This window comes from Tuber melanosporum (genome assembly GCF_000151645.1).
Source record: "Tuber melanosporum whole genome shotgun sequence assembly, scaffold_2, strain Mel28".
Taxonomy (NCBI): Eukaryota; Fungi; Ascomycota; class Pezizomycetes; order Pezizales; family Tuberaceae; genus Tuber; species Tuber melanosporum.
This window is the reverse complement of record NW_003298863.1, coordinates 297,415-319,781: the sequence shown is the minus strand read 5'-3', so window position 1 is coordinate 319,781 and position 22,367 is coordinate 297,415. Positions and strand designations below refer to the sequence as shown.

General features: G+C 49.6%; 5 protein-coding genes; 4 read left to right on the top strand and 1 right to left on the bottom strand.

Annotated features, from left to right (window-relative positions):
• Positions 1-3,001: 3,001 nt before the first annotated feature.
• Positions 3,002-6,833, top strand: GSTUM_00005490001 (uncharacterized protein; the record flags this gene model as incomplete). XM_002837647.2 has 2 exons in its annotated part: positions 3,002-5,122; positions 5,183-6,833. 2 exons carry the CDS (start codon positions 3,002-3,004, stop codon positions 5,957-5,959), a joined length of 2,898 nt encoding a protein of 965 aa, XP_002837693.1. The 3' UTR covers positions 5,960-6,833.
• Positions 6,834-7,118: 285 nt separating this feature from the next.
• On the top strand, positions 7,119-8,480 carry GSTUM_00005489001 (uncharacterized protein; the record flags this gene model as incomplete). XM_002837646.2 has 4 exons in its annotated part: positions 7,119-7,888; positions 7,952-8,000; positions 8,059-8,220; positions 8,276-8,480. The coding sequence occupies 4 exons, from the start codon at positions 7,119-7,121 to the stop codon at positions 8,357-8,359; spliced, it is 1,065 nt and encodes a 354-aa protein (XP_002837692.1). The 3' UTR covers positions 8,360-8,480.
• A 385-nt stretch (positions 8,481-8,865) lies between these two features.
• Positions 8,866-11,107, top strand: GSTUM_00005488001 (uncharacterized protein; the record flags this gene model as incomplete). XM_002837645.2 has 1 exon in its annotated part: positions 8,866-11,107. The coding sequence occupies exon 1, from the start codon at positions 9,065-9,067 to the stop codon at positions 11,105-11,107; it is 2,043 nt and encodes a 680-aa protein (XP_002837691.1). The 5' UTR covers positions 8,866-9,064.
• Positions 11,108-17,511: 6,404 nt separating this feature from the next.
• Positions 17,512-19,486, bottom strand: GSTUM_00005487001 (uncharacterized protein; the record flags this gene model as incomplete). XM_002837644.2 has 3 exons in its annotated part: positions 19,331-19,486; positions 18,998-19,267; positions 17,512-18,930 (listed from the first exon to the last, which is right to left on the bottom strand). The coding sequence occupies exons 1-3, from the start codon at positions 19,364-19,366 to the stop codon at positions 17,512-17,514; spliced, it is 1,725 nt and encodes a 574-aa protein (XP_002837690.1). The 5' UTR covers positions 19,367-19,486.
• A 252-nt stretch (positions 19,487-19,738) lies between these two features.
• On the top strand, positions 19,739-21,269 carry GSTUM_00005486001 (uncharacterized protein). XM_002837643.2 has 4 exons: positions 19,739-20,223; positions 20,280-20,386; positions 20,444-20,793; positions 20,852-21,269. The coding sequence occupies exons 1-4, from the start codon at positions 19,870-19,872 to the stop codon at positions 21,034-21,036; spliced, it is 996 nt and encodes a 331-aa protein (XP_002837689.1). The 5' UTR covers positions 19,739-19,869; the 3' UTR covers positions 21,037-21,269.
• Positions 21,270-22,367: the final 1,098 nt, after the last annotated feature.

Sequence of the window (22,367 nt, the reverse complement as noted above, 5' to 3'; positions counted from 1 at the left end):
TATCCCTCCTGGCCGAACACCAGTTCTGGTAGAATATATCGTATAACGCTTGGGTGCTGGACCTCCGTGCGATTCCGGACAACACAGTTCTGACGTATGATAACAAGGGGGCGGGGAGGTTCGCTAACTGTGGACCGGTCCGCTTTACTACCATAAATACTACGATACTCGAAGAGTGTGCCATGTTGTTGGAGTTGCCTCCTCTGGTAAGGTCTGGTCTTTTGGTTATGGTTTTTTTTGGGGGGTTTTTTTGAATGTCTCTCATAGGGGCTGAGCAGCACTTTCTTTGGAATGTTTTTTTCGCGCCCTTTCCATAGCACCGGGATGGAATTCTGGGCGGCCGGTACATAGCACATTCTGCGATCACTACAACTTTTGCGGTATCAAGTTGGGCGTTGGCGTTTTTGGAACTACTGTCTCCGTCAAACTTTACTATACTCGAGTAAGTAAACTGCCTGTGTGTGAAACCAGGGGGATTCGGCGCTATGTCTGGTTTTTTATCGTGGGATCCTGGGACTTATTATATCGTACCTGTGGATCTAAGTAGTAACCGACAGTTCCGGCAATCAATTGGTTTCGAAAGAGGCTATTTTGGGGCATACACTTCCAAAAAGATACCATAAAGTTACTCGAGTAAGACGGGAATTATCGCAAGTTTAGCAAAGTGCCGGTATCCCTTCAGACTACGACTGCGAGTTCGGTGTCACTGGAGTATCAGTATTTGGGGTTATCTTGGCGAGCGGCACTGTGAGGGTCCCCAGCGCAGTTGTTTTCCGCATGCCTCGGTCTCAAGTCTTTGCTCAAGCGCCATAGTCTTGCTTAATGATTTTGCCCTCCCTGCTCTCTTCAGAGGATTGAAGATAATACTTGTGCCTGTGCGGGTTTAGTCATCACTCTGTACCACCTGCAACACTGGCAGCCGGTGTTTGTTTTGATTTTCTGCACGGATTGTTTGTTTTGATTTTAAAAAAGACAATTCTCATCTCTCGAACTGTGTGATATGCATGCCCCATCACCTGCATAGCAATACACTGCTTGTAGGCCGTGACAATTGCTGCACTCTGCGCCTGCTGGCACTTCCATTATTTTTTCTCTAACGAGGGCCAATCGCCCTGCCTCCTGAACCTCCTATTCCTGTCCGCTTCCTATTCTGATCGAAAACAACACCAGGAAGTCTTCAGGCTTCGTCCACCCTTTTCCTGTCTTAGGGCCCTGAGCGACGGCCAAAGGGGGGCAAATAGGCAAGCTGTGATCGATGGCCCGGGAGTAACGGAACCTGGGAAGTCTGAAAAACAAGAGACACCTCCTTTCAGTGAAAAAAAAAACGAAAAACAAAACAAAACAAAACAAAGAGCTTGTCTACCGGAGTTCCTTTGTCGATCCGGATTTCTTTTATTCGTTTGTTCGCGCTAGTTGAGACGAGGGGTGCTGCAGCTGTCATCCTTTTGTGCCTAATCCACAAGACAACGACGACAGAACGAGCACAAGGAATCCCCCACAGCTTCTTCGAGCAAGCCGAGTTGAAGGGAAAGGAAGTCTCGTCGAGCACAACATAGCGAGGCTTCATCCACTCCCCCCTTTCCCTCACGGCAAGCGCGTGTGATACAGTGCCATTGCTGTACCAGTACAGTACCGGAACTAGTGGCGGGGACTCCATTGTTTTTTCTCTTCCTTTCCCTCCCTCCTCATCATCCCCTCGTTCCTGCATCCTACGTGCCCCTCTTGTCACAAGCGGAATCCTTACTTCATAGGCATTCCCCACTGCAAACCCCGCTCCACTGTGAGGGAGAGTGAGAGGAAGGGTGAGAGGAAGGGTGAGGTAGTGTGAGAACCTGTTTCTACTTCGGTTCACCCCTTACTACTCCTGCCACGGTGCTCATCGCTCTTGCTATTCCTCATCCTCATAGTACATACACTGCGTCCTCCTCCATCCTCTATACCCCTCAGCTGTCACTATTTTCGTGACTCTGATTATCTCCTTGCCCTTCTATTTCTCTACACTCACTTTTGTTGTTGCTCGGTAGAAGGTTTGTCCTTTTGCCCCGATCGATACATCCCAACCATTTGAAACCGACCAAATTCATTGCACCAGGACCCAAAATCCTCACCCGAGACTCAAGCCCTTTGATAGGCAGGCAAGGTAGCGTGGAACGCATCATATTACAATCCTTTGATTTCGATTCTTTCTACCTATTTGTTGATCCGATTCTTCGAAACCTTTTTTTTTTTTACGAGTTATTCTGGGCGTTACGGTATCGCTCTGGGTTCTCTTTTGACGACATCTTTTTTTTACCACGATTCTTCAACGATAACGGCCTCGATACTACAAATACATAGAAGAACGACTCGTGCCTGCTCTTTGGGTAATCGACCAGCAGCAAATACCGGTGTATATATATCCCGGGCAACCTTCAATAATTTCTCGATAGACTAAGAAAGCAAGCGCTCTGGAGAGATTCTCATCTCATAAATCTTGTTGGTATTAATAATTCTCTTTTTTTCGGTTTCTCTGTTAAATTCTTGATTCATTCATTTTCTTTTTTTTCTTACTCTTCTTGCCCTAAGGAGCACTTTTCTGGTGGTTGAGTCTCTCCGGGACCATTATTTTTTCGCTTTGCGAGTTTTCACGTTGTTGGGTGTATATCAATTTGGGTGAGTCAGCCATCATCCCCAGACTTCTTCCGCGTTCGTTTGTTGTGGTGTCGTTGCTTGTCTATCTGTGGACGGCAACACACCCTAAATTGTAGTCGCCGCACTCGCCCTGAGTAATGCTAACGCGTCAACCCCCGACAACAGCACGCCTGCCACCCACCTACTTCTCAAATATTATCGGGCATATCACTCATAACCCGTACCGGCACCCTCTAATCTTGTTTCCTCATCGACCCTTCTTTCCTCGACAAAAACAAAACTTTGCATACTATCTGCAGAGCCAGCCCTAGCTCTCAAAACCCAACAGTCACCTTTGCGACCAACTGGAAAGTGTCGCTTCTGACCTACTATGGTCGCGTCTTATTCACCTCATCGCCATCACGGCGAGACTGCCACCTTGTTTTCTGCACCACACACAACGTCACCCTCGCGGCATCACATGCTTCGCTCACCAACTTCTTGCTCATCACCTTTTGCGATCCCAATTCCATCCTCTGTTAAAACACGATCGAGTACAAGACGGCTAACGCCACTAAAATCAAGAGGATCATCGACGACACCCGTCAGCCCAGTAAAGTTTCCACTTTCGCTTACGACCACGAGCCACATGAATTCGAGTGGCATGACCCTGCGGTCCGGCTCCTCGAGCCCGCGAGCGAGTCCTCGCGAAAAAATCGCTCTACAGCGTCAGGCGCGCGCCGGATTGGGTATGGAAAACGGGACTCAGAGCCCACCGTCCACAGGAAGTCCACTCAAAAGAAGCGATGGTATAATGAATCTGGATCAGGCAAGCCGTGGGTCACCTGTCGCGAAGCGACGGTCTCACTTTGGTTTGTATAGTTCGGGACACAAACAACAGCATACCTTTGGATCGCCTTCATTTGGCCAATCGCCGACGCCTGCCCACCACAATACGACCCCAAAGAGACATAACAGCATAAAAAAGTCGGCTGGTCATGGATTCAGTGTTGAGAAGCCTTCCTTTGCGCGATCTCGACCACAGGCTCGCCAACATGATTTTATCACCCCTTCTGACCCAGCATCCAAGATTCGTCGTGTAACTTCGGTGGATAACTTTCATAGCCTACGACGCGGATCTTTAAGTAGCGGCTCATCGTTACCCAGTGCCTCTATTCACCTACATCATGGAGCCAATACTGCATCGCAACCAGCAAGCCATCAACCCCACCCTTTGTCGCAGAATACTTTCGGCTCACAATCCCCTGGGCCAGAGTCAGGAAAGGATAGTGGCGAGGGCTCTAATGAATGGCGGACACCTCAGAACTTTCGATTCGCAAAGCCTAACCCTGCAGCCTTTCACTCTACAGGATTTGTCCCGAAACGTGGCCGCCTTATGCATGCAGATAAGGATCACGGCCCTCAACCGGACACACCTTGTAAGAGACCAAACAATACATTTGGGTCTTCTGCCTTCCAGAGTGGGATGGGGGGGAGTAGAATCTCTATGACTGATTTCGCAAATACGGCGACACCATTCGGCAATAGCGGTGGAGGTGTGAAACTTGGGTTTGGTACACTCGACAGAAAAACCAGCACACTGAGTACCGACGATGAGTTGGATCTTGGCCAATCTCAATCAAGTGCCGATTATGACTTGCCCCCTACTCCAACTAAGAAGGTCTACAGTAATATTGGGGGCATATTCAATTCTGCTAAACGAGCAAGAACGGAACAGAGCTGTGAGTTGTCTATATTCTTTGGCGCCCATTCGTTCTTACTGATATGTGTGAATACAGCGGACGACTTGAGAGTTAGGTACAGTGAAAAGTTTGAACCGCAAACCCCAAAAGATAATATCCAACCACCGGACCCAAGCAGTCTTTCCATTTCTGGCCGGGTGAGCCATACCCACCACCGGATGAGCTTGCCAGCAACCCCTGCCAGAGATTTCTTTTCTCCTCATTTCGACTTCGCTAGTGCCGGTAAGCCGCGCCCGCCTCGAACGGTGCAGTCACTTGATGGGCGGTCGGTGGAAGTTACCGACAGCTTCTTATCAAGATTTTCGGAGATCAAGCACATAGGATCTGGGGAATTTTCGGAAGTCTATCAGGTTACGGAAGGCCGTCCACGTAGAAATGCTTTCATTGCGTCACTAAATCCATCTACCCCTCATCAACTCGCTACACCAAAGCATTCTTCACCGTTTGGAAGCTCGCCGGTTGGGAATAGCGAGTCGTTACTGAAAGCGTACGCTGTGAAGAAGTCAAAATCTAGATATTTTGGTGTCCGGGAGAAGGATCGCCGGCAGGAGGAGGTTCAAATTCTCAAGTTGCTTGGGCGAAGTGAGCACGTCCTCGAGTTTGTGGACAGCTGGGATGAGGATGGATACCTTTACATCCAGACAGAGTTCTGCGACAATGGAAGCTTAGACAAGTTTCTAGAGCAGCATGGAAATAAGGGTAGACTAGATGAGTTCCGTGTATGGAAGGTTCTGCTCGAATTGTGCTTGGTAAGCCTCGTCCTCTCCCTGCCGCTTTATTTCCTCCGAAGTTAATTGTGACGCATTTAGGGACTTCAACACATCCATGACTCGGGCTTTATTCATTTAGATCTTAAGCCCGCAAATGTCCTGATTACCTTTGATGGAGCGCTAAAGATTAGTGACTTTGGGATGGCAACGCGATGGCCAGCCTCACGGGAATTAGAGCGTGAAGGTGACCGAGAGTACATCGCCCCCGAAGTCTTAGAGTCACACAGATATGATAAACCCGTGGATATCTTTGCCCTTGGGCTGACAATGATTGAAGCTGCTGGCAACGAGGCGCTTCCTCCTAATGGGCCTGCATGGCAAAGTCTGCGCAGCGGTGATCTCAGTGTGGCCCCTATTCTCAGTACTAGTTCTTCTGGCGAGTTAGTCGTCCGTGATGAGGATGGCAATCCCATATCCACAGTTGTACTCGGTAGTCTATCATCGTCTAGTCTGGACAGTCGGATGTCGGACTCATCGCAACCATATCATATCAGCCGACGTGCTTTACGTACTAGAACGGACCCCGCGTTGCTCCATAAGCCCCGGGCTGGTGATCTGGTGAACCCCCCGGATTTCATGTTGGAGGCTGGGTTAGAGGAGCTAGTTACCTGGATGATATCTGCAGACCCGGGCCATCGACCCACTGTTTCACAGCTGTTGGAAACAGATTCAGTAAGGTGGGTCGAATCGAGAAGAAGGTCTCCGGCAACGATCTTCGAGGGGCTTTGGGGGCCAGATGATTCCTCGGCTCGTGTCGCTGAGGAGGATGATATGATGGTGTGGGAGAAACCCGAAGACTGTTCGCCTTGGGGCTGAAGATCTGGGGGGGCGCAGACAATGTGCAACTGGAGAGTACAGGGAGAGTGAGAAGTGGATAGGAGGGTGGAGTCACACTTTTACGCCTGTTCTGAATAGCTCCTCTTTTAGTCTCTTTCGGGCAATGGGTCAATGGTCTGAGATTTGTGGTATATCAGGATTCTTTTGGTATAGCAAATGGTTCCTTGTGGGATGATTTTGTCAGAAAAAAGCACTGGATTTGGTAATTCTTGTTCTTTTAGCGCCCACTTTCTCCACGTTTTTTTTCGCACTGATGGGCGCAAATATTCTCGCTTTGTTACATGTTTCATTCTTGTTGGTTAGGGGCATGTTTTCTTATAGCTTTCTCTGGTTTCTTGCTGCTTTTTACATACTGGTACTGGTGCATTTGCTAGGATATTCCCTTCGTCTACTGTCTTTTCATTCTTTCTCTTTTTCTTTTGTTTTCTGGGGTTGGTCGGTTTGAGCTATTTTTTCGCTTCGCTTTTCTTCTACATTCAGCATTCATCATTTTGCTGTAGGTTTTTTCACTATTACCACTTTTTTTCTTCCAACTGGGTTGTTTTTACTTTTTTTATTCATCACTCCTCTTTGTTTTACATTTTTCTCCTCACCCACCGCCTTTGTCATTTTTGCTTTCGTGCGGGGCATGGCTAGGTGGCTAATAGCTTCCGTCTGTATATAATTAGCGTATTGGAGTGTAGAGAGATGCGGGTTTCTCTTTTGGACCCTCATCTACCTGAACCAGCAGTTTTTCTGGGCATTTGTTTGGTTTTCGTGTTTCTCTTATTTTTTTCGTGATTGATGTAATACTTTCCGCGGCATTCTATGGAGCTTTTGGTGAGGTTTGCACTTGGTTTGTTACCTTTTGTTTCGTTCCCTGGACTTAAAAGTTGGCTTTTGCTGAGCTGCGGGGGGGATAAGTGAGGGGATGTGACATTACTGTATGACTTGTTATGAATTTGCACGCTCGGAGGAGGGGAGGAAGGAGGTTGGAGAGATGTGGGGTTATGAAGGTTGCTTGAAGTGCTTGCCAAATTGTAGATAGAGAAAAGGAGAAGGGAGGTGAAATTGATCATGATAGAGATGATGCTGAGGTTAACGGGAAATTTGAAGGTGAAGTCCATTTCGCTGTCATGGTGTGGAGGGATGGGGTAGGATGCCGCAATCAAAATTCCCAGAGCCACGGATCCGAGTGACAACTCCTGAGTGCGGCTCGGCTCATAAATTCGAACCACCAATCAAACTCTGGACAACTCCGCCACCCCACCACCCCACTATCTACGTTGTGAGGAAGACCGGAAACATGGCTGCGACAACAATCCCACGTCGAATAGCATCACCCCCACTATTCTTCTCTCCCCCGACCGCATATACACATCTCCTAAAATCGTCGTGCGCCTCAAGTATCCGTTATGATTCCTCCTCCTCGAATCAGTGGAAACGCCGACAAATCCGTGACGTCTTTGCGACAGCCGCAAAGCGTGACGATATGAAGTCCCGCGCTGGCTACAAACTCATCGAGCTGGACTATAAGCACGGGATCTTCGGGCCCGGGCAGACGGTTGTGGACCTGGGCTTTGCCCCAGGCGCGTGGAGCCAAGTTGCGATCGACAAGGTCACACCGGAGGGACGAGTGATAGGCGTGGATATACTACCGGCTAACCCACCTCCCGGGGTATCCACGTTCCAGGGCTCGATGAAGAGTCCGGGTGTGCGCGAGCTGCTGAAAAAGTTCCTCATGGACCCGAGCCGCGGCAAGATGCGGGAGAATCGGTATCTGCGGAAGGGCGATGTGGACGAGGAGGAGCTGGAAGAGATGGAGAGGGGCTACCTGGATCGCGAGAGGGACGCTGAGCGTGAGGAGAAGTTTGAGGGGGTCGGCGAGGATGATACGAGGGGGCCGGTTGACGTTGTGCTTTCTGACATGTCGGATCCCTGGCCAATTTCTGCGCTTACCTATAGGAAGACCTTCGATAACGTTTTTATTAGGTTGATGAACACGAGTGGGATTCCGGTTAGGGATCATGCATATAGTATTGTGTGTTTACCATCCTCTCGGCATCTGGCTGGATGAAAGGGTTGCTGATAAAGGGTAGGATTTGTGTTATACCGCAATGTCATTCGCCATGGATGTGCTCAAGACCTCTGGGGTCTTTGTCTGCAAAGTTTATAGCGGGGATCAGGAGTGCGAGTTGAAGGCGAAATTAAAGCTGATGTTTTCCACGGTTTACTGCGACAAGCCAGAAGCTTCTAGGACTGTGAGTCCCTTTCCTAGTTGGTTTGGTGTGTTCGGCTGACGGTTTGGGTTCCTAGGAATCGAGGGAAGTCTACTACGTTTCTAAATTGCTGAGGAAGGGTGTTACGAAGGAGAAGGTTTTTCCTGGAGGGGATTATTAGAGGAATATGGTAGGTCAGCGGTGGTATATCGGTAGGGGAATTATGGCAGTGGATGTAGTATAATCTCGTTGGTGGGGCGGGGCTTGAAATCGGGAAGGCTTGAATACCTTTTTGCAATTTCCCCGCTTAAGTTATGGAATAGGAATGGGCCTGGGTCGATGGCTGAATTTGGGCTGGTGTATAGTTTGTTAGATGGTTGGCTATGCGGTGTTGTATGAATTACTGGTAGCTCAGATGCAATGGTGTGATGCGCCGTGATGGAGGTGCTAAATTTAATTTAGCTGGATTGTGCGGGCTGACGTTGGGCTGGAACTTTAAACTGGAGGAGTTGGTAATATCATCTGATTCTGTGATAAGAATTGGCCATAGTCCGCCATCTCAATCCATCACTCATTTTCACCGGGTAGTATACTGTAGCAGCAAGCCCACAGCTGGTTTTTTCGAAGCGGCAACGCACTTCTGCAAGGCAAGTCCCGGCGTCAAACACCTACTAACAACAGAGCCGCCCGCCCCCTCTTCTTACTCTTCCCCACTGCTGTGCTCCACATCCGAATATCTCTCCATTCAGCACACTGCGCTCCAATCCTGCGCATTATGCGCCTGTACACGCTCCGCCTAGTCCGCCGAGGATCCCGATTACACCTCCGATGTTTCCACTACAAAACTCCCTTCATCCCTTCGTACCCGCCAAGGAAAACCCACCAAATGCCCCCACTACCCCCGAAATCCCTGCATCAGCACGTGGCCCACCTATGGAATTGGCGTCGCGGTACCCACCCACGGACACGGAGGTCGATCCATCGGGACGTCATCACTATCGGACAGCTATCGCGCTACCTGAACGACCAGATCGGACGACCGCCAGAAAATGAGGAACTGGTGGAGGCCTTCTGCGGGATTGTGGAGGCGCACGAGGGATCTATTATTGTTGACGATTATGCATATGGGCTCCTGAAGGTGTACGAGCATGTGGGTAGTCTTCCGGTCGAGTCGATGCGCAACGCACTGTCAGTGGTGTACAGAGGGGCTACAGAGAACCAAGTTCTCCTGGCTCGGGCAATGTTCTCTGGACTGAGGGGTTCGCCTGAAAAGGGGACGCTGGTTGATGGGGATGTTGTCATGATTGTGCACATGCTTTCCCGGACGGGAAATTCCGCTGAGGCGCTAGAGGTTGCGGAGGACTTTTCTGCGAAGCTTACAAGTTTGGAAAGCGAGAGGGTTGTTTGGGAGAAGGTTCTTGAAGGATTCTCGTCTGAGGGGAATGAGGAAGTTTTGCTGAGGACTTGGGAGAAGTTGGAGAAGTCGAAGATGGAGATGGATCCGAAATTGTGTGCACCGCTGGTCGCGCTGTACTGTGAGAAGGGGGAGCTCGATAGCGCGAAGATGTGGTATCAGAGGGTTGTGGAGTCGGGAACCGGGCCTACTGCTTCTGCGTATGTCGAAATAATCAAGGCTTGTTTGAGTACAAGGAATTATGCTTGGGGGAGTGAGATTGTGGATACGTTGCTGGGAGAGGGGGGGAAATTACATATGGGAAAGGAGGCGTGGGATGTGGTCCTTAGATGGTACCTGGCTCTCGGCGCAGATCCTGAAAAGATGGACGAATTATTGGATATGATGGCGCAGAGAGCGGAAGAGGTAGAAGTATTGCCTTCTCCTGAAATGGCTACAATAAACGGCCTTCTCCGCTCGGGGATGGTGGTGGTAGGACCAAGCTTCCCATTCGAAGACTTCCTGTTAATAGCAGACAGACGGGGATTCAATTACGATAGAACGTCCTTCGAGCTTAAGCTGGAGCACAAAATTAATCAAGGCAACACCGAGGAAGCCCTGGCCACCTACGAAGACCTCAAAACTGAATCAATCCCACGGAGATACCACGCAACAGAAGTCAAGCACCTCCTCCGCCACCTCTGCGCCCAGCCTACCCTCGACAGGGAGGCCATCCAAACTATCTACGCCGACCTCCTGGACTGGGATGTCCGCCTCGACGTCGGAACTCTCTGCCCGCTCCTGCACATACTACTGGAAGGCTGCTCTTTCAAGGAGGTCATCAACCTCCTCACCCGCGAGAGCCCGAGCAACCACGAAAAGTCTCGAATCATCGCGCAAATGATAAGCCACATCTCGAGCTCAGGCACGAGCATTGAGGCAGCCTGGGACACCTACCAAATCCTCTACCAGGTCTTCCCCGAAACCACCGTCCACCAGCGAACAACCCTGATGTCGCTATTCTTCGACCTGGGCCGAAGTGACATGGGTGTAATGGTATTCCAGCATATGCGCCAGACGAGAAAACGCAAGCCATTGAAATACACTTACCGTGCCGCGCTCCTGGGCGTAGCGATTAACCGCGATCTGGAAGCGCTGCGCGTGATACACAACGCCTTGAAACTGGACTGCCAATTCGACCCGGACACCCGACTCCTCAATTCACTAATGACAGCATATGCCGCCTGCGGTATGCCCACGCGAACGATGGAGATATGGGAGGACATCCGCCGCTCGGTCCAAGGCCCAGATCACGAGAGCGTTGCCATAGCCCTGGATGCATGCTCGCGCATCCCGAAAGGGATTCGGCAGGCACAGGTGTTGTGGGGCCAGTTGCGCGCGGCGGGGTACCAATTCACCGCGGGGGATTACGCAGCGTATGTCGAAGCGCTGGGCCGGAACGGGAAGTGGGATGAGGGGTGGAGGATTGCGAAGGAAATGAAGGGGGAGGGTGTGGAGCCTGATGTTCGATTGTAAATTTTTTATTCTCCCCCTGCAGCTTCGTGTTTTTTTGTCTGATGGTAGTACTGACAGAAGGATGGAAGATTGGGCGCCCTGTACACCACCATGATCAGGAAGCGGAAGGACGAAGTCGCTGCATGGGCTCAGAATTGGTATCCGGACACCTGGGCCCGCGTGGAAGTACGGTTGAAGGCCCTGCCGGGGAAGCAGGTTGATGTTGTATATAGGGATTTTGAAGAGGCGGTTAGGGAGGCGGAGGAGAGGCGACGGCAGTTAGAGGCTAATTTAGCGAATTTGCCGACCGGGGGGAGGGAGGGGGGTGAAGGCAAAGAGGTAGAAGGGGCGGAAGAGGGGGTGTGATGGATTGTATCTATATATGCTCGGATGGTGGATTGGTAAATAGTGCAGTAGGTTTGCATCATGGGGTATCATTCGGTCATGATGTTCATAATATTATGAGGATTTATTTATAATACCGAATGTTTCTTTGCGGTTTTTACCTTCCACACAATGTCCTTGTTCGGACTAGCTGCTCTTCCTTCTGTTCTTGAGGGACCTTCCTTGACCCTTTAGCTGTCCGGGAGTGTCCGGATAAGTAATATTGATAAACAACTGCACTCCGACCATTTCCCTTCTGATGGTTAGCGATCGGTTGCATTGGGCTCTCCCTCTGTTATGTTTTTGCAGAACCGTCAAACTACCGTGCTTCGCTACGTGGGCACTTACTGAGTTATCTTGTGGGATACTACTACTGCGCGTTGGCAGTTACGTATTAGATTCCCCGGAAGGTCTATTATGACCCTTCAAGATTTGCCATTCCTTGAGGATTTTGTCCAGTTGAACGAAACTGTGATACCCACGGTGGCAGAGAGGACTAGGGTTTTGGAGATTAGAGGTTTGTCATATTATGGTGCTCTGCGGATCAATCCGGTTGTGGGCACGGGCTACGATGGTCCTGAGGAAATTTGGGAATTATGAGGCGTTCAATTGAGAAGTCGTACTTGGTTTTTTACTCCCTCCGCACGCGGGGTTGTTTATTGCGGGGAGGCGCTGGTTCTTATGCCTGTACGGTTGCAGAGCTAGTGTGATCGTCGGTTTCACGGAATAGGACATGACCGGACGCCGGCAGTTCATTTTTCCGAAAACCATTAGCTGCACGGCTACACTTCCTACCCTCTGTACATTTCTAGTTTTTTTTCCATTTTTTTTTTCATTTCAATATCCACCCATCTCAGCTCTTATGGACCGCAGCCCTAGATTTGGGAATATCGTCGTAAATGAGTCCCCGACCGGCCAAGCCTTTCCAAGCGCAATGGTCGGAGATCCGGAACCCCGCGAACCCAGCAGCGTCGCAGAAGCACTAGCAGTAAACGGAACCCCGCAAGGGCTGATCGCCGCGTCCCCGGGGCTGCCGAGTTGGGTGCTCCGGCTCCATGCATATCGAGTGAGTGCATCGTACTTCCCGGAGAACTTCCAGCGAAGTTCGCCCGACACCACGCGGTTCCAGTTCACGCTTGGGGGCCTCGAGGTTGTGTCACAGATGTAGGAGGTGTGCGCAGTGACATTCAGGAGCGTATCCTCGTCCGTAAATGTGATATCAGTTCGTGGGGAATTTTGGGGTCGGGTCGTGTCGCTGATGATTGCTGGGGCTGCGAGAGAGCTTCCGGGGAGTTCCGGGGCTCGGATTGGGGGGGGTTGGCCTTAAATCGGGTGGGTAAGGATGGGTGCTGCTAAGGTCAGGAGGGAACCTGGTAGGAAGGTGATTGTTGGGGTAAACCTTTTTTTTTTTTTGTTTTGGAATATTTTGGTGGAAGGGAGGGGCTGATTTTTATAACGCGGTGGAAGGGCTTGTGTTGGTGTGTGAGGGAAGAAGAGAAGGGGGAAAAGTGTATTCACTCAATTTGCAGAGGGGTGTGGTAATAATTTAGTGGGGTCACATATTATGGAATATCACGAATCTATCTAAAATTTAATAGTTCTCAGTTGGGTAGATTCACCGGGTATCACTCGGGAGCACCTAGTGTTCAAACGGCAAGTTTTCATAGAATACAATGCCATAAGGTGCAGCATCATAACTTGCCGTAAACTCACTAGGCTCCATTAGCTGGGCCGGTATAGAAAACACTTTAGATCTTAAAGGGGATGTAAGGGGGGGCGAGGGTTTACATATGACACAAAAGTGAGGAAGGAAAAGCCGAATTTAGATTTTGGGCACACATATGGTCCCCGGCATTTTAGATAAGAATGCTACTAAAGCCTGATAACTATGTCTTTGTCTGACAATTCTACAATATCTGGTCTGTTGACGATCTAGAGTCCTGTGTTTTGGGGGGGGCCTAATCCGCTAGCCTTTATGCGATGTGAACTCCAATGGCGAAAGACGCCACTTCGCGGCATCAAGTTTGATATTGCGAGATACCGTTCTCCTATACTATTCCCAGCAGTTGTAATTTGCGGTACCATATTAATTTACGACACGGCAGCCTGCAGCATTTTTTGGACACAAATGTCCCAGGACATGGTGGTAAGGCTTCCCCTGATTGGCTGGGATGAGTATATGGATTTGTGACGATTCGAGGTACTCGACTTGAGCATCCGACAGAATACCATGAGAGGCAAAAAGATGTGAAGGGGCAAAAGGAGACTGGGGAAATATTGAATTTCGGTTCCAACTTGCTCACAAATCGACATCGCATCAGCGCCGTGGGCCATTTGATTGCTGTTAGGGAGTTTGGATAGGGTACCATGCGAGCTCAGAGGGCCTTCTACCATAACAGGACGTCTGTGTCCGAAATGGTGCGCCAGAGGTTTGTTTGCGAGGAGAGTTTTCTGAGTTTGTGATATGGTGGTGGCTTGTGGGGTGGGAGTTAATTCTACGGTTGGGAGGCCTCTTACCGTATTGATTTCCATTGATGAGCGGGACTATAATGTTTGGGCAGCCTGCCAATCACCCACCTTCAAGCTCACATGATTTTCGTTGGGCCATGTCCATTGTAGAAACTGGTTGCTACCATTCAGTGTTTAATAGCTAGCTTTTGGGTCGCTTTGCATTTTGTCTTTTTTCTCTTTATATATGGTCGCCCACATGTCTGTTTCAGGCGGGGGGAAAGGGAAGAGCAAATGAGCAACAAGTACGCAAAGTGGACAGACAACCGGAAAACAACAATAAGAATAAATATGATGGGAATTTCGACCCTGACCGGTTTATGTCAATACGAGTCGCTGCCTGGTGTCAGAATTAGCATCGGAGTACTTGGGCCCATGCACAAGAGCGGTTGAGGGTGATCCCAGGGAAGCAGGCTGATGCTGTATATAGGGGTTGCGAGGACTAGGGAGGGTGGTGAAAGCAGGGAGAAAGGAGGGGAGGAGAAGCCATGTGTTGTATTTCTGTAGGCTCATGTGGTCGATTGGTGAAAACTTTGGTGGGTTTACATCATGAGGTATCATTCGGTGACGATGGTGTTGAGAGAAATACTTTTTTTTGAGTTTCTGGAACGTGGTTTACGATTCTGTGGGAATAGGCTGCGGCGGTCCTGAGGGGATCTGGTGCATGTGAGGCCATCCGTTAATAAATCATACCGTCCGTGGGTCACATATTTTCGCACTCTAGAGGGTTTGAATTACCTTGAGATGAGGAAAATTGTGGCGTTTCCTCCTACTCCCTCCGCACATGGAGTAGTCTAAAGCAGTGGGGCCCAGACAATCTGGATGTGACAGCCCCGTCGAGTCCATGGCTATCACAATTTAGTTTTTCGCGCCGATGCTTAGCATAAACCTGGCTCTTGCGCCCATCTCCAGGAGGGACAGAGGTTAGCTATGCGGGCATGCGATGAGTGAACCTCTCATCAGCTTCACGGAACAAGACATGATAGGACGCCAATAGTTTATTTTCCAAAACTATTATTTACACGACCACTCTCCATCCTCCCTCCGTACATTTCTAGTTTGTTGTTTTTTTAACCAATTTTCCAATATCTAGCCCTCTTAGCTCTTATGAATGGCAAAAATAGAGTTCCAGACATCCCCGTAAAGGAACCTCCCACCGGTCAACCCATTCCAAGCACAATGATCCGCGATCCAAAAGCCAGCATAACCGGCGGCATCGCATGGGTACCAGGCGGAGAAAGGCCCACAAAAGCTAATCGCTGCATCCCCGAGACTGTGGAGTTGTGTGCAGCGACTTCCATGTGGATTCTTCTGCATGCACACCCAGTTCCTCATCTTGCCGCGGAGTTCTCCAGATACCTCGCGGACCCAGTGCACGCTTGGGGATCCGGAAGTTGTGTCGCAGATGAAGTAGGATTGCGTGGTGACGTTTAGGTGCGTTTCCTCGTCCGTGTGGGTGATGTTCATGAGGAATTTGGGGGTGGGGTCGTTGATGATTGCTAGAGCTGCGAGAGCCTCGGGGGAGTTCCAGAGGTCTGCTTCGGATTGGCCTTCGACTGGGTGGGTAAGGACGGGAACTATGAAGGACAGGAGGGAAGCGAGGAGGAAGGCAATTTTTAGGGTAAACATTTTGTTTTGTTTGGTGATTTGGTGGTTTTGATTTTTGGTTTTGGAAGTGTTTGGAGGAAGTGAGGAGAGGTAGTTGTAGTGCTGTGGAAGAACTTGGGTCGGTGTGTGAAGGAAGAAAAGGAGAAGGAGGAGAGGTCCATCTCGCTCAATTTATAGAGGAGTGAGTGTGGCTTAGTTGGGCGACAGCTTGGGCTATAGGTCATAGAACGTGGGCTCTATACACTCTCACATTATCATACCAAATATGTGGTTGATTCACAGGGTATCACTCGATAATACCTGGGGCGTGAAGGGTAAATTTACACAGCGTGGGATATGATACGATAGGTGTAGTATCATACACGGCAACCCACCCGTAAACATACCAAATACCTATGGCCGGGCGATTATAAAAAAAACACCATATCTCAATAGAGACGTTAGAGGGGGAGGGTTTTGGCATGGTGTACAGAGGACGGAGTGAAGGGACAATTTGGGCCTTTAAATATGTCAGACTATCTTGGATCTGGTAGAGGTAGAGGAATCGCTCAGTCGTGATTGAGGTGACGAAGGACACGGACGTGGACACGGAGTGGAGTACCGAGGTGTAATGACAGTTGAAGAAATCGAGGATAGCTTAACACTCGGAGAGTGGAGATCTATCATACCTCTTTATATACAGAGTTGTGGGTAACCCTCATACCTCAGAACACTGATACCATACTCCACCCCACTCGCAATACAGCAACTCTCCACTGCTGGGATCACCATACCATCAGGATCTGAACTTGCTCCTCCCGGTAGCGCGCCCCTGCACACAGCCCTCCTCTTATAGTATTATATACCAAAGCGTTATCTTTAAGTCTTTTGTAAATTTTAAGCCACACAAACTTATCTGAATACAATAGAAATAGCCCCTCGTAATAGCCCCTCGTCAAAACCTAACCCTAGATTGTGAATGGAAACCGACAAAGCCTGGCTCGACCGCACGAGAAAATCTCGATAGAGATTTATACGGGTATGTTATAGACATGTGCATTCCAATCGCAGATGATTTCCTTCGACAAGAAGAAAATAATCAGGCTGAGTATCTGTTACTCCGGAAGAAAAGGGAAGAGGATAATTACTACAAGGCGACGTGTTAAACTACGGGAGGAGGTTTGTCAGGGTGAGAGGGGGATAATGGGGTCAACAGACATGTTTATGAAGTTGTTGTGCCCGCAGTAATGGCACGCGAATATTCCGTGCTCGGAGGCGGGACCTGTCCGACCTTAGCTCATGATGGGGGTGTATACTGAGGGCTGTAGCACTGCTACTAGCACAAGGACCGTTTATTCGAGTTCTTACGGTATAGTGGACTCTTCGTAGGAGTGCAGGAACCGGGTGTTTGTGGAGAAGTGGTATAATGGCTTGGGGATAGACTATGGACCGGTGTTAATGAACTCGAGCGGCCTGCTTCATTGTCGGTCTTTAAAGGCCCTGAGAGGATTGACGGAGAACATCCGGATATCCAGAATACGCCGTAGACAATGCCATAGGATGATACAGCAGTATGACTCTGGACACCTATTGACACCTTAGGCTAGTCACAAAAGTCTAGCGAACAAATGAAGGGACCGGGGGTTCTTCCACCGAGTGAGATCATTTGCCACCAGACACTCTGCCGTACGACATACAGGGCGACGACCGAACCCTTTAAAAGCTCCACAACTAACCAAAGCCTTCGTTGGACTCTTCTGTGATATATCATACAAAACTCAAAGGGCTGCCACAGCCACCACAGCTAAAACTAATACAGATAAACGCTTCCCATAACTAACCAGACAAATCTGCCCAAAGACGGACGGGCGGGAAAAATAATAACAAATCCGACCTAGACAAAACGCCGCAGTGCAATGCAAGAGGAAGGGGAAAAACCGCTACCGCTACTTCCTCCCACTAAACAACTTCTTCAACCCCTCGGGCCTTTTCTTCACAGGTGAGAACTCATTATTGAACGCTGATACGCTAGGCACTAACAAATCCGCGTCCCCCAGTACGCCGGCCAAACCTCCTCCAGGCTTCTTCCCCTTCTTCCCCCCCCCTGCCGCCGCTACCGTCGTCTGTGGGGCAGACAACTCCTGACTCTCGGCCAAAGGCGCAAGGGTAAGTCTTCCACTACCGTCGTCCTCGGTAAATAGGGTCTTTGCGGCGGCGGGTTTCCGCTTTCGTGGTTTCGGTTTCGGTTTTCCCGCTTCTTCTGCTGCTGTTGCTTCGGGAATGTCGGGTTCGGTGGTAGGGTTTTTAGCTTTACGTTTTCGGTTTGCGCCGGCAAGGAGGATTTTGGTTGGTTCTTTGGATTCGATCAGGGCTGGAATCATGGTCGATTCGCCAACTTCTGGGGCTTCTGGAGCGTCTGCCTCGTTGGTTGCGGCTGCTGTAGTTGCGGTAGCCATGGTTGAGATGGTGGTGGCGTTTGCAACAGAGGTATCCGCCGCGGCAGTCTGGCGCTTCAAGAATGGGGTTATGCTAAACTCTGATGTCTTTGGAGGAGTCTTGCGTGGTCGTTTGGCAGAGAGTTCAAGATCCTCCATAGTTAAGGTTGAAGCACGCTTTTTGGGGTTCTGGGTGGGGAGTTTGGCGGCTATTGATGCTGTCGCTGAAGATGTACTCGTCTTTGTCGTGGTAGCGGTAGGAGGAGGAAGGGCTGGTACAGAGGCGGAGCAAGCTTTTAAAGCAACGAGCTTGTTTCGAGTGCTTTCGAGCTTTGACTCGAGGACTTCATGCTTGGCTTCCCAGTCCTCTTTTGACTTGGCAAGATCTTTCTCGGCCTTTTCGCGGGCTTTTGTTTCCTTGCGGAGAGCGGCTTTGAGGTCTGTGACTTCCTGGGATTTATGCTTGCTGTCTTTTTCTCGCTCAACGGCGGCAGATTCACTTGCTTTCTTAAGAGATGCCTGTGTTTTCTCCAGTTCTGAGCGTAGGCTGATAACCTCTTGCTGGAGCGATTGATTTACCGCAGCGGTTGTTTGTTGCTTCTGCAAGTCTAGCCGGAGGGTGGAAATTTCCTGTTGAAGGGATTGGCGTTCCGCGGCGCTTTCCCGGTACTTATTTTCCCATTCTGTTGACTGCACTTTCAAAGCATCGGTGCTCTTCTTGTAGGCTTCAAGATCCTCCTTGCACCTCGATAGCTCGGCATCCACAGTAGACTTCTTTGAAGCAGCCTTCAAGAGCTCATCTTCCAACTGCAGGATGCGCGCCTGTAGCGTTTTCTTCGCACCAAGCGCTCCCTCCAGCGATGCTCGCAGAGCTGCAACCTCAGCTTCTTGCTGGTTTTTTTCGCCGACAAGATTCCGGCGGTACTTCTCCTAAATCGTGACGGATTGGTCAACCACAAACCGGTCACCAGTGAGTGGTCAAGTAAGAGAAACAAACCTGCAACTCTTTATTCTTGGCCTTATACCTAGCAACCGCATCCTCGTGCCATTGCAAAGATGCATACGCTTCCCTCAGTGCTGGTTCCACTCGTTCAAAATAGTCCTTGTCCTCGGAATATTCTTGATACAGCTTTTCATACCGAGATTCTAGGATTATCAATTGCGCGCGGGTTTTTCGTTGTTCTTCGTCTGCCTCAATGACGAGGGTTTCAGCGCACGCATCGCGGTAGGCAAGGAGAGCATTGGAGGTCGCGACCTTCCGTCGGGCCTGTGATAGGCAGTGGTCAGTTTAGCACCGGATGAGAAGAAACGGGGTGGGGCATAGACGTACATCCTCGAGTTCGAGAAGGGTGTCTGGGTCGGGCATTGTGATTGTTTTACAATATCATACGAGAGATAATAAGTAGGGGAGGGTAATGAGAGGGCTATGATCTCGATAGGGGTTGTATCATAGGTGTTGGGAGGGGGTAAGGTAAATATATGGCAGAGATAGGGCAAGAGGAATCAAGAGGTCTTTTGTCTTTGGTAGTGGTTGCAAGTTGGAGGGAAACGCGAGGAGAGGCTCGGTGTCAACAGGTGGGCGACACTCGAGCACAGTCCAAGTATCTTAGTGGCAACTGGCAAGCCACACTTCTTTCCAGGCTCAGCCACAGTCAACCTCCAGCTGTTACCGAGAAAGGAAAGATTAGGGGCAATTTCAACTGAACACATTGCCTGAACCTTTCTGACAAAGCCGCAAGTGAAGCTCCTGTAGGCAACATCACTATTCGTCCCAATACCTCAGTAACATTGAAACCTCAACACAATTCACGCCCCTTACACAATAAGGGTGTGCTGGTTTTCTCCTTTCCACAGACGTCGCCGTCAAAAATGCGTTTCCTTGCGCCGATTGTGGGACTATTGTCCCTGGCTTCCACGCTCGTCCCGACCGTGCTTGCCGACGCCAAACCCTTAAAGTTCACTGCGCTCACGGCCGGTTCGAAGTTGAAGGGTATCGTGAAGCTTAATGACACTCTCTACACAGAACTAACCGCCGCTCCCCGGAATTATTCTGCGGTAGTGTTGCTCACGGCATTGGACCAGAGGTTTAACTGTCTACTATGTCAGGAGTTTCAACCGGAATATGAATTATTGGCGAAGAGTTGGATCGCGAGGCACAGGTCAAGTGATGGGTTGTTTTTCGGAGAGCTGGACTTTGCGAATGCTAAGGCCACTTTCCAGAAGGTTTGTTGGCTCAAGCGTGGTTATAGTGAATTGGGGCTTATGTTGAGCTTGTTTAGCTGCAATTGACGACCGCTCCCATCTTGTATTTGTTCCCCCCGACCATTGGAGATAATTTGGACGCCGCACATATCGAGACGCCATATCAGTTTGACTTCACTCAACAGTGATTACCCCTTTGTCTTGTTTTACTATTGATTGAGTGAGACTAACCCTGTATTAGTGGCGTCCCCGCCGAAGCAGTCGCCCACTTCATCAGCCAGCACAGCCCACATACCCCCCCGGTTACTCGTCCGTTCGACTATGTAAAGTTCGGCAGCGTGGCCGGCCTTCTATTGGTCGCTATTACGATCGCCAGCATCGCCTTCTCCATCATAAAGCCCATCATTTATAGCCGCAACCTCTGGGCCGCCATCTCCCTTATCGCTGTCCTCTTGTTCACTAGTGGACACATGTTCAACCACATCCGTCACGTCCCATACGTTGTTAACGACGGGCGTGGCGGTGTCTCCTATATTGCTTCCGGGTTTAGCAACCAATTCGGGTTGGAAACTCAGATTGTAGCCATTGTTTGTATGTTTGCCCATTTCTGCCCTTCACTCACCGTTTGGACCCTGGCTAATTGGTATAGATGCTATCTTGGCATTCGCTACCATTTCGTTAGCAATGAAGACCCCCCGTATCGAGGACCCCACCCGACAGAAGGCTGCGATCCTAATTTGGAATGCTGTCCTCTTGGTCGGGTTCAGCTTCCTCATGAGCCTCTTCAAGCAGAAGAACGGGAGTTACCCTTTCTTTTTGCCACCGTTATTTTAGAAAATCGAAGTGTATTTCTTGAAAGATAGATTGGTTGGATCGCAAAACCTGAGGAGGAAGTGAGAGTGAAGGAAGTGTATTTCTATCATGTCGGGTGTCTGGAAGCTGGAGGAACTAAAACAGGAAAGACTGAGGGGAAGGGTTGCCTCTCGCTTTAGTTATGGGTTTAAACAGAATGGGATGGGACGGGATGGGCGTGAAGCGTAATATCATCTTGAGGTTTATCAAAACAAAAGAGTCTCCACGGCTTGATCATGAGACTGAAGCGTTAACGCATGGCCTCTCACTCGCTTTCCAAAGTTTCCGTGGTTTGCCTCCTGGCTTAGCTTCACCCCCCCGACCTGATCAGAGAGCGAAGTCCGGGTAACGAATCACCATTTCTATTTCTCTACCGTCGCCGCCGCCTCCAACCACGCCAACAACAATCACAAACCTCACTATCCTATCATACTCCCCCTCACCAAACACCTCTCCTTATTCTGCCCTATCCATCTGCTACGGTTTCCCCTTTACCATCGAGATGCCATACTGTACATATTATTATGCTCACATTCCCACACTAATAAAAAACACATCACCCCCGAATTGATCTCCGTCCATCTATCTATCAATTGGCGCCAACCGCGTTCTACTTTGTATCTACCTTTGCTCACTCCATAAAGGGAGGGATTCACTCGGAACGCGGAGATCGACAATGATTTAGCCTGAACATCCTAATTACACCCGGTTTTCATTGCTGTTGAATTGGGGTTGGTGTTTTTGCCCACATTCTTGGTTGCGGTTCTGTTGTAGACTCACACCCCCCCCCCCGCATATTTTTTTTGGAGAAAGTCGGGCGTACCATACATCTGGGACCCCGGGCCGGTACCCTCGGCGACCACAAGTTGTCGGGCCAAATAGGAAATAAGATGCGTGGATCGTGGAGTATTCCTGAAAGCATGGGTATACTGGCTACTTGGAGTTACTGAAGAGATGGATAGATGCTCTGCGCTTAGCGATAGTCGAGGGAATACATCAAGGGTAAATTAAGACAGGATTTATGCTACAAAAATGCCTTTTGTTCATTCTGTGACCGAAGCTGTGCCCTCCCCGACCGTGAATTCTACTTATTCCTCCAATAGTTAGTGCTTTCGAATCATCCGGGCCTAGATAAAATGAGGTGACAAAAGTCGTCGTTGATGGCTGCCTTTCGCAGCATCAGAGCGCGACCAGCTATTGGGAAAGCAGGTCAATTCTTCACAAGGTAGTGATTTCAAGTATGGTATCATATCTTAAAACCTAGGTTTAAATTTCGAAGTGTATGGTGCAATATTACCTCAACTAAATTATGC